Source organism: Sinocyclocheilus anshuiensis, unplaced genomic scaffold (assembly GCF_001515605.1).
Source record: "Sinocyclocheilus anshuiensis isolate Anshui unplaced genomic scaffold, SAMN03320099.WGS_v1.1 scaffold326, whole genome shotgun sequence".
NCBI lineage: Eukaryota > Metazoa > Chordata > Actinopteri > Cypriniformes > Cyprinidae > Sinocyclocheilus > Sinocyclocheilus anshuiensis.
In genome coordinates, this window is record NW_015546098.1 from 1656665 (window position 1) to 1668630 (window position 11966).

At 37.6% G+C, this 11966-nt stretch overlaps 1 protein-coding gene across 1 annotated transcript in view; it reads right to left on the minus strand.

Moving 5' to 3' along the window:
* Positions 1-222: 222 nt before the first annotated feature.
* Positions 223-11966, minus strand: part of LOC107700329 (endophilin-A1-like) — an 18365-nt gene continuing 6621 nt past the window's right edge. The window contains exons 2-9 of the mRNA XM_016501958.1: positions 7793-7861; positions 7434-7506; positions 7214-7357; positions 4228-4361; positions 3637-3795; positions 2733-2836; positions 1632-1750; positions 223-1554 (exon numbers count right to left, since the gene is read on the minus strand). Coding sequence (XP_016357444.1) covers positions 1358-1554; positions 1632-1750; positions 2733-2836; positions 3637-3795; positions 4228-4361; positions 7214-7357; positions 7434-7506; positions 7793-7861 — 999 coding nt within the window. The 3' untranslated portion in view covers positions 223-1357. The remainder of the gene's footprint in view (positions 1555-1631; positions 1751-2732; positions 2837-3636; positions 3796-4227; positions 4362-7213; positions 7358-7433; positions 7507-7792; positions 7862-11966) is intronic.

The window sequence follows — 11966 nt, forward strand, 5'->3', positions numbered from 1 at the left end:
GGATAAACACAAAAATGACCTCACTGAGGATAAACAACACGACTGAAAAAATATTGGAATGTCCTGCCAATACTAGATATGCTTTATTTAAATATAAAGGGGCTCTTCGAGCTGATAAAAACAACTAAAGACACAAATATTAAGAAGAACATATCTTATTCTGCCTGTGGAAATTTTAAGCCAATAGTAAACATCATTCAGAGTCAGGAATTCTTTCTAGACGCTTCAACACTGATCCAAAAGCAACACGTGGTACTAGAGTTACAGGACTACACACACACACACACACACGGGATAAACACAAAAATGACCTCACTGAGGATAAACAACACGACTGAAAAAATATTGGAATGTCCTGCCAATACTAGATATGCTTTATTTAAATATAAAGGGGCTCTTCGAGCTGATAAAAACAACTAAAGACACAAATATTAAGAAGAACATATCTTATTCTGCCTGTGGAAATTTTAAGCCAATAGTAAACATCATTCAGAGTCAGGAATTCTTTCTAGACTTAAATCAGACATCAGGCAAATATGACAAAATTTGATATGCGTTTTGATATGTTTCATGGGTTCAGATAACGCACTCAGACATATTTATAGTAATATATACACACACACATACACACGAAAGTGTTTTGGGTTGAATCTTAGTGACCAGTTCCGCATCCATGGAATGTGAACGTAGGACTGTACAGAACGTTACATGACAGACAGATGACACACTGTAACAAATAAACGATTCACTTAACTTTCATCTCGTTTTTTTTTTTTTCTCTGTTGCTAAATATGAATTGATTTAAATGGTCAAATCTAACATCACTTGTTTTAAGACATTAAACAAACATCGGAACATTTCACACTATGAACAGGAAAGATGAGAAAGCATATTTGTTTTGCAATTAATGCAGTTTCAAAGAAAAAAAACCCTCACATTTAATACTTCACATCAACTTGGCATCCATTGTCCTTCAAATAATTTTTCATAAATACATTATGCTAAGAACTTAATACCAAAATAACTTAACTGCAGATATTTTTAAAAGGGTTCGGATGAAGAGACCAATTCATGGCTTGCTGCTGGAAACAAAAACAGGCTAAACTGAAAATCATACAGGAGTCATAGCAGCAGGCAATGCAGAGGTCAGCCTCAGGAAAAATTAAATACATGAAATTAATCAATATAACAAAGTGGTGGCATTCAGGAATAATATCTACTGAAGGGCACTCGAAACGTTTTCATTGCTTATTATTTCCTATGCGCAAATCCCACAACAGAGCGGTTGGTTTGTGCTGCTAGGTTTGGTTATTTCTGCTCTTGCAGAAGAAGTGGTTTGATTGGTCATGCATTAGACTTAGTGGGGTAAATCTACCAGGATATCTACATAGTTGACAGGGAAGAAGCCCGAATGCCCACTGACTGTTCCTTCATACCAGTTCTCGTCAATCTTGCTAGTTAAGGTGATGACGTCTCCTTCCTTGAAGGCCAGCTCACCCTCGTTTTCAGGGTCGAAATCATACAGCGCCCGACAGCAAGGCTGGTCCATCGGAGCTGAAACGGGTCAAAAAAAGGATTGTTTAGGACATGAACTCGTGCACTGCAAAGATTTAACTCTATCACTGCCTCACCTGGTGATCTGGACGGGCCGCTGAGCCCGATGCTGCCATTGTGGTTCTCACTGAAATCCACCGAGGTGCGAGGTTTGGGGACATACTCTCTTCTCGGCTTGCAAGAAGTCTCTCTTATTCTGCATGCATACATAAATGCATCATTGTAGATAAATGAAACAAGGCAACGCAAGAGATAATGCAACACAGCGAGAACAACACCTGAGGGACACATCCTCAGATTGCTGTAAACTGCAGAATTATGAATGAAATGCTACTGAAATAAAACAATAGGTTCACTTGTGAAGTCTCTTTTTTTAATGACTATATTCAGTGCTTTCGTCTGCAACAATCATGTGAATAATCTTCATTTGTAGGCTTTTCTCAGCAAATATTTATTGACCTATGTGCGTTTAATTACATTATACATTATATCATGCAATTCATTTGATTACATTTTCATAATCGATCACAAGATCTAACAAAGAGTCCATCAGTCATAGAAAATACATTTTAACATCATTACTGGGATTGTGTCTTAAGAATTTTTTTTTTTAAATAATCATTTATATTGAATGAGTTCACAGACGAGCCTGATCTTCAGACGGCAAACATTAACTGCACTAGTTTGAAACTGTAAAACAGTTCTCTACATCAGATGCATTGTTCAAAGCTCTCGTGTTTCGTTTGGAAAACGTCACACCAATTTACCGATTACACTTCTAGCTGTTTGTACACAGCACTCTATTGTTTTACATGCGACACATCCATGCATGTGGACTTGTGTAAGAGTTCATCATTTGGTGGTTTTTGTGTGGAGTTCTGATGCAAAAGCATTTTGAGAAAAGTTAAAATAGGTTTTTGAGCACAGAGTATAGAGAAAAGGTGTCATCGCTTCTGAAACCTTGTGTATGCAATTGTCAAAAACTAATACAAATCAAAAGTAGAGCTCTAGCATTAGTTTCTCTCTCATTCGCAGTTTGCATAAGTAATAACATGAATGAATAGTGAAATGAATTGTCACGAACATACTTTTAGCTTTTTAAGAATGAATGCCTGTAGTTGCATTTTTTTTAAATTTGATTTTGTATGTTTGTGTGAGACGGGAGATCTTCCACAGACCTGTCCTCTAGTTTGCTGGAGAGCTGCTGAAGGATCTCTGCGGCCTGTCTGTGGTAGTTGACCTGAGCTTGGACCAGAGCAGAAAGCTGACTCACTTGTTCAATCTGCAGAAACACCGACAGAACATCAACAACTAGCACACATGAAAGCAAACAATGCCTCACTGAATGCATATCAATGGCTACATTTCCATGCACCCTTCGTAGCAACTACAGACAGACGCGTGAAGTACTGCGAGCTCATGTGATCGCTGCGTTATGATGACGTTCATATTTACAGCAACCATTAATCACAGCAAATATGTGACCCTGGAGCACAAAACCAGTCATAAGGGTCAATTTTATGAAATTTGTTAGGATAGGACAATATCTGGCTGAGATGCAACTATTTGAAAATCTGGAATCTGAGGGTGCAAAAAAATCTAAATATTGAGAAAATCATCTTTAAAGTTGTCCAAATGAAGTTCTTAGCAATGCATATTACTAATCAAAAATTAAGTTTTGATATATTTACGATAGGAAATTTACTAAATATCTTCATGGAACATGATCTTTACTTAATATCCTAATGATTTTTGGCATGAAAGAAAAATGTATAATTTTGACCCATACAATGTATTGTTGGCTATTGCTACAAATATACCCCAGCGACTTAAGACTGCTTTTGTGCTGCAGGCTCACATATGTGGACTGCTGCGGGTTTAATCCGACGATACGCTGATTATAGGCAATAATCAGACTATTAAGCATGTAAACATAGCCTTTGCATAAGATGCAACGATCAGTGAAAACTAGTGAATGCTGTGACTTATTGAGGCTTACTGCTTCAGAATAAACAGAACGCTGACACGCTAGTGAGAAAGACTACGAAACTCTACGAATGGAGAACAGCTGACAGATCTTACATCGCTTTCCAGAATGTTAAACATGCTTTGTTCAGCAATCTCCTTTGAGTCATCAAACTTCTCCAAGGCCTGCTTCATGTCATCTTCTGTGAGCTTTCCTTGCCTTTTCTTCTTATAGTCAAAGTCCAGCCGTCGCCCCTCCAGCTTCTTCAGGTGATGCTGTCACAACACAGAGAAAGATCCAGAGCTCAGTTACTGACCTCTAGTGATACGGATTTACTCTTTTACTCTTCCAGTATAGTTTTTAACAGCCCCATCCGTCATCCAGCACGCTCATGTGCCACTGAAACCGTTAAGAGCGAACTGAAATGATCAGTGACACTAACTGCTTCCCACCAGTGGAAACTGCCACAATTAACGACATGCCAAGACCGTGATCTCATTTAAACAGAGTTCAGCGCTATTTCAGAGCATTTCCGTGGGAGGTTAGTGAAGGAGACTGAAATACCACATGGAAAAGGAACAGAACTGTGAATTTCTCCCTTAACAGATCACAAGAGCAAACGTTTTTAGAGGACTGGAGGGGTTAACATTGGGTCACCGTGCACTGGTTTTTGCAGGGTTTCAATGCAGTAATTTCTTATATCTCACCTGGATTTCTTTTAAGTCTTTATCGTGCAAATTCTGCAGGGGGTCGATAAAGTTTTGCTTGACCTCCATGTCTAGAGCATCTTTAACTTCAGCTAGCTCTCGCATGGCTTCTCCAACATCGATCAGAGCCAGACCTGCAAAACACAAGTACAATATATATATCTCTAGAACATCTCTATATTTTTAAGGGCAAATCAGTGAGAACTCCATGTTCTGAATGAAGCCGTTTTTAAGTTTATCCATATACTGATGCAAAACCAACAAATAACATGATCTGGTATTGGTCATGTTTCAAATTCTGTAGCAACCAGAGCTATTTCCTACATACTAACACTAAGTGCTGGTCATTTTCTAAAAACTTCCAGTATGTTAACATTTGACCGCTATTATCACAAATCTTTCTGCTAACTGGAGCACCATTTGACATTTGCATATGCTGCAACCAGTTAGTCACTTTGCACCAATCAGTGATGACACGATTTGCATATCCTGAAGCTGTGTCTCATGAGTTTATGAATTGAAAATCCTTTTGTAATTTAATCTGATTACTTGTGCAATTAAATGTAATTTAATTGTGTGCAGGCAAGCAACGTACACAAAAGACTAAACCACTATCACAAGTGCTTGGAATAAAGGCAGATTACTTGATTAGAACGGGAGAATGGGAGCATGCATCTGGTTCTGTTGCTCTGTTTAAAGCTGCTCTCTCCATGCATGCTCTCTCTTGCTTCATAGACGGCTTCATTTATTAGAAACAGAAGCATTTTGATTTATCGTGCTTCATTGTTCATGCAACTACATTGTCAAAACAGTCTGGATTGTGGTTGAGGGTCATTGATAACCTTGCAGTCATTTCAGCCAGCCGCATTAAACGCTTAATTGCATGCAAAATACAAATGTTTGTGCTGATGCTAGGGAATCTCATCTGTTTTTGTGGGTTGCATTTAAATAACATGAACTTAGAATAGCACACTTGTCACTACTACCTCTGGCATGTGGTTAGAGGCGTCCAGTACTTTTAGGGCATTTTCACACTTGGCTTGTTTGGAGCGTGGGCTTTTTTTCTCCCCTGGTTTGATTTCTTTAAGCACAAGTGAACAGAGCAGATCTGCACCAAAATAATCGACCAGATCGCCAGAATGCGGCTGGTTGTCTTGGCCTGATTGAAAACAAACTCTGGAGCAGTTCGACCGACAGTCGACCAACAAACAAAGCTGTATCATCATTTATAATGAGAAACACGTCATGTAAAAAGCAGGCTGCAGTCGTATATGTGTTTGTGTAACGACAGCTACTGATAAAGCCACGATAAGCCCACAGAGCGAACTTGTCAATCCGTCTCGATGAGTGACACTGAGGAACATGAGCAGATGAACTCGCATAAACACATTTTGGTACACCTTGAAATGTTGCTGTGTGAAAGCGAACCGTGCCATTTCAGAACAAAGCAGACGTTCTACAGGTCTGAAAACAGCCTTATTGACAGACCTGGTTGTGCATTGTGTTTATTAGCATGCATACTACTAGTATATTGGCGGTTTATTAGTACTTCTAAAGCACATATTAATGCCTTATTATTCTGCATGAGTATATTTTAGATCCCTTAATCCTAAACCCCATAGCTAAACTTAACAACTACATTACAAACTACTAATAAGCAGCACATTAATACCTTTATTTAACCAGGAAAAGACTCACTGAGATTAAAATCTCTTTTCCAGGAGTGTCCTGGCCAAGATAGGCAGCCGAGTTTCCATTTACAAATAAACAACATAGTTACGACATACATTACAAAACCAACATATAACCAGTTAAAAACAATTACACACCGTTAAGTTGCTCTCTAGATTACATAATAAGAACTTAAAATAATTATAAGACACCAAGTTTTGTAACTTCATCTCCTTTTGGAGAAGATTCCTATCTGAGGCGGCAGCATATTTAAAAGAGGTTTTTACCAAACTCAGTTCTGACAAACGGCACACAGAGATTGTAATTTGATTTGAATACGTAATGAATGATTTCCAAACAAAGTCCTTTGTATAAAACAACAGAGATAATTTGGCAAATGACCCAAAATTGCCTTATATATCAACAAATGCCAATGCATTTTTCTCAGAATTCTCAAGGAAGGCCATGCAACTCTTTCATATAATTCATAACGATGAGTTAAAAATTTACAATCAGTTATAAATCTCAGAGCACCATTATTTCTATAAGTAAAAACTAACTAACCTAACTTCTTCTTTAATTTTTTTTTACTCCGATACTTAATGTGTAAACCAAAATGCAATTTGTTATCAATGATAATACCCAGATATTTATACTCCGACACTGAGGTAATTTGGCTCCCCTGAGAAGTTTGAAGGACAATAGAGTTCTCTAAAGAAGTTCTAGAATTTGAAAATAGCATACATTTGGTTTTTTCAACATTTGAAACCAACTTCAAAGCATGAAAGCTGTTTTGGATAATATCAAAAACAGACTGTAATGCAGCCACAGATTGTTGCTTAGAGGGAGCTGAACAGTATACAATAGTATCATCTGCGTAAAAATGGAACCTTGCTTTATCGATATTAAAATCAAGGCAATTTATAAATATATTGAATAATAATGGTCCCAACACAGATCCTTGTGGAACTCCTTTGACAACCTCTAAAAGATCTCACTGAACACCTTCCACCTGGACACATTGGGTTCTACCCTTTAAATAAGCAGTGAACCATAAAATAACATGTTCTGATAGTCTGATAGTGATTAGGAGTTTGAGGCAAAAGTTGTAGTTAATAGTAAGAACTGGACCCCAAACTAAAGTGTGATGGTTTAATCTACACTGCAAACTAAGCAACCATGAAGTCAAAAGAGCTTGCTGATGCATTGCAGATAAAGCTCATTATTTTGGAATAAGGCGTAGTGCATGTTTCTAGTGTGTTATGTGTGGGAGAGCAGCTCCGACTCTGAGTCTTCATAACAAAGCAAGCTTTACCAAAGCTGGATTCCTCGCTGAGTTCCCGGCCGAACTTCTGCATGGACTCTGCCAGGACGGCTTCGGTCTGTGTGTAGCCGGGACCTTTATCTCCTCCACGGATTTTAGACATGGAGCTCATCATACTCATTTTGGCACGAGTTGCTAATAAACAAACAAATGAATGAGATTTACATTTTTTTTGTATACTATTAAAAACTAAATCATTCTTCACATTTACCTGGATTGGGCTGCAGGTACTCCGTCGTCTTGGTCATAATGTCCATCACTGCCCTTGTGGTGACGTCAACTTTCTGTGATACAGTAAAGATGGGAAGCGAAGAATGAATGTTACGAAATAATTAAACACTGCACATGTTTGACATGTCATGTTTTGCTCACAGACCCCAGTAGCTGCTCATTCCTTTATTCTGTCATCCATCCATCCCACTTCTTTATAAATACACACTTATAAACACACTCAATATATTCTCACTTAATTAGGTGGTGCTAAACTAGAATTGTATTTCTTCAGATGACCTTCCAAAAGTAGAAAATTCTAATAAATATCTAATATCTCTCTTTCTGCAGGAAACTTACCTTTTCCATTTCCAAGAAGTCTTCATCTAATTTGGTTCCCTCTGCCCCTCCGACCTTCTCACTAACTTTCTGCAAAATAAGACAGGCTTTTAATAAGGCTTTTTTTTCTTCCTTTAAATTTAGCTTGAAAACTCCTGTTCTGTAAAACATATACATAACATTGCATTTGGACCACAGATTTAACCCAAACACTTCTTTCACTTGTACACTGATGCAATATACTGCATTTAAAAAAAATGAAGAAATTTAGATGGAACTGAAGTCTGAAGTTAGAATATCCTGTAGAATTTATTCATAAGAATTAATTTTTATTATTTGGAGTCTGGTGTCTTATACAGTGGTTCCCAAACCTTCCTCTGGAGCATCCTTACACACATTTAGGATGATTTCCTTACCTGACATACCCATTTTAGGCTTTGGAGTCTCTGCTATTTAGAATTAGGGAGGCATACAAAATGTGTAGAGTTGGGGGTACACCAGGAGCAGGGTTGGGAAACACTGTTCTGTTGGTAGTGAAACCTTGGCATGAACACACCTTGGGACACAAATCACAATTCAAAGACACTTGTAATTGCTTGTTAACACAAAGCCTTAGTTTGGGGTGACTGAATGCTCATCACAATTTAAACAATTCTGTAGCGTTCCTGTATTTGCAGAATGCTAGCAACATCAAGGTTATGGGTTCGATCCCCTGGGAATGCATGAAAATGATAAAATACACTGAATGCAATGCAAGTCACCTGGAGGAAAAAGAAAAGCAAGCATGTAGTTCAGAAGCAGCTCCCTGCATAGGTGAAATGGTCAATACAAAATACATGAGCAAAAAGAAAGTTATCTGATTATCGGCACCGATATTAAGCTTTTTTATGGTTATCGGTATCGGCCATTTTCAAAACCGATTTGCCGATAAAATAATTTAAAAGCATTTAAAGAAAGTTTTTGTCAGAGCCTTTGTTATTCTTAATTTTGACATTAATTTTCATTTTTACACCAGACATATATCGGTTCAAAATATCGTTTATCGGTCTACTTGATCTGTAATAATCGATATCGGCCCTGAAAGACACATATCGGTCAAACCCCTAGTAACAGCACTCAATAGTGAATCAAATAGTCATTTGAATTTGAAACTCGAACATTTCAAAAGACAGACATGAGCAACCTTCTACATTGCGAGTAAATCACTCGCAAATGCGACTAAATCTTACCTTGGGCGACTAAATAATATCTAACATTAGCCATTGGCTAATAAGTTTTTTAGATTTTACTCGCCAGTATGTGTGTGAGAGGCGTTCAACACAGATTTTCCCTCATTTGCAAAACTGTTATAAAAATAAAGAAAACAGTTTTTTTTTACTTTTGAAATTGTAAAAATGCAGAAAGTTTTCTGTGAGGGGTAGGGTTAGGGGTGGGTTTAGGTTAAAAGTGTATAACTATCTGTATATAAAAACAATAGAAGTAATGTCCCCATTTAGATAGCTAAGTAAACGTGTGTGTGTGTAATGGCGATTATATTGCCAAGGTGTGCGTAGAGTGTTGATGAGCCCAAATCCTTTCTGGTAATAGGACAATTAATTTAATGTAAACATACTTTATTTTAGGACATGCTAAAAACAAGCATATCAAGATTTAATTGAAACAAATGATCCTTTTCATATTTAATACCATGTACTTTCTAACTGAATAATTTACAGTCTATACAGTATTCACAGAAGGAACAGAACTTTGAAGGCTTTGTAGGCTGATCTTTAAAGGCAAGCTTTTCATTTCTGTTAGTGTTTACTCAACAGGACAATATTTACTTGTGAACCTAAAGAAGTGGTGTTGCTCACGAGTCTCTAATTTGGAGTCAATATTCACGTCAACTGCTTATGAGTCTAGGTCAGGGGTAGGCAAGTTCAGTCCTAGAGAGCCGCAGTCCTGCAGAGGTCAGCTCCAACCCTAATCAAACACACCTGAACAAGCTAATCAATGTCTTCAGGATTACTAAGGCTATAGGCAGGTGAGGGACTGCGGCTCTCTAGGACCGAACTTGCCTACCCCTGGTCTAGGTCAAACCCAAAGTCTCAGACTCAAGTCTCCATCTCTGCAATAAAACATTATGATTTAAGGTAGAAAAGAACTGGAGTTCTAACAGCACAATAGACAAGCGCTAAGAAGGTGGTAGCCTATGCACTGCTTCTCGCCAATACGACCTTCCATAAATACAGTGCAAAACAATATCACGTGTGGGGCACTACATGTGACTAATGTAGTAAAAACACATATCTACATCTAACAGTGCTTCAGTCCAGAGCATTACACATTCAGGCATTTTCTTTCTATATAATGCTCGCGATAAATGTGGACATACAGTAGATTAACAGTTACATTAACTGGCTTACAGTGGCACTAACAGCTCGCATAAAAATGACAACAACAGCATAACAATATTAATTACAAATGAAATCTTATGCAATTATCGTGCAATCAGAAACACCTCAAAAACGCTTTCCTACAATTCAATGAAATGAACAGTTCACTTTAACTACAAACAACTTAAATCAGATTTAGCAATGAACGTCACTTTCGTTTGGCTGAACCTGTCAATGAATTTCCCGGTGAGATCTGGCAGTTCATAAATGAATTAATGAATTCATTTTCAGCTGAAAGCATATAGCGAGGGGTTTAATCTCTGATGACCCACGGCATTTCATTAAAACGAAATGAACAGAAATCAAGATACAGATGGATGACAGCACCAAACCAGTCTCGTATTTAAAATGATTACTGGCCTACATCTGTTAAGGCAATGAAAATGAACGTTGGTTTAGGTAATAAAATGCAGTCTTTGTTTTAATTCAAAGGTTATTTGATAAATGTTGATTATCATCAAGTATAAATACAGAAATACTCCAATAGCTGTACAGTACACTATGTACACTCTGAATCAACCTGAAAAATCTTATTCCAGAATGTTCTAATATACTGGCAGTTATAAAATGTTAATATATTCATCTATGTTAAATTAATATTAAACCGTATTTTTTAGCAGCTTAAGCTTTATGGATGACTTTGCACAGTAAAATGTAAATGTTAGGAACACCTTCTCAGATCCGGTCTCTATTAGCTTAGCTTTGTACGAGGCTACGAGCATAATCTTATTTCCTATTGCAGAAAGTAATAATCTCACAGGAGTGTTAAATGACTCTTTGAGGTCTTGAAATGACCATAACCTCGATTAAAGAGGTCACCAATATTTGCATCCTGATCAAGATATTAATTACTGTCACACTGTGTTCAGACTTCTGGTCTTTCTTTGAAACAGATGCGGCCAATAAATCCTGTAAACGATGTGTAAGCACACAAATAGAGGCTTTTATTTTCCACCAAACCAGCTCAGAGTCAAACACATCCAACCCTGTGCTGAATGGAACTGAAAGCCCATTAATTCAGCTGCAGATGTGCAGAAGGGACAGGTTTTAAGCTTATTCTTAGTAGTATATACTCGACTACTACTTGGAGTGAGTGAAACCTAGGTATTACATTGTGAAAACATGATTCTTGATGTTTAGACCTGTAAACAGTGACGGGGAACGACTGAGTCAGAGGCTCAAGGGAAAGAGCAATAAAACCCTGCCGTCAAGTCACCTTTATTTGTATAGCGCTTTATACAATACTGATGGTGTCAAAGCAGCTTTACAGTATTAAACAGAACAATAGTGTGTCAATAATGCAAGACGACAATAACAAACAGTCATTTTTCAGCTAAAGTCAGTTCATTGGTGATTCAGTGATGCCATCGTTCAGTTCAGCTCTCGTCCAATAGAATCTGTGCAATCAGTCAAGCGTCCCCAACTAAACAAGCCAAAGGAACCAAAACTCCATCGGTGACAGAAATGGAGAAAAAAAAACCTCGGGAGAAACCAGGCTCAGTCGGGGGGCCAGACGAAACCAGCATGATCACATGGTCAAACTACATCACAGAAGTAATGCCAGGACCTATTTGATCAGTTCTGTCTCAGAGCTAGCAGTTTTGTGGATTATTTCCCATTAGAATAGCACTTCTGAGTACAATAGATATGACACAGAAGTAGGGATATGCCGGTATCAAATTTTCATGTTGCGATTAATTGTTCATGCTTTTATCACGGTATACGGTATTATCACGATATTGAAATTTTGTTTTAAAAAA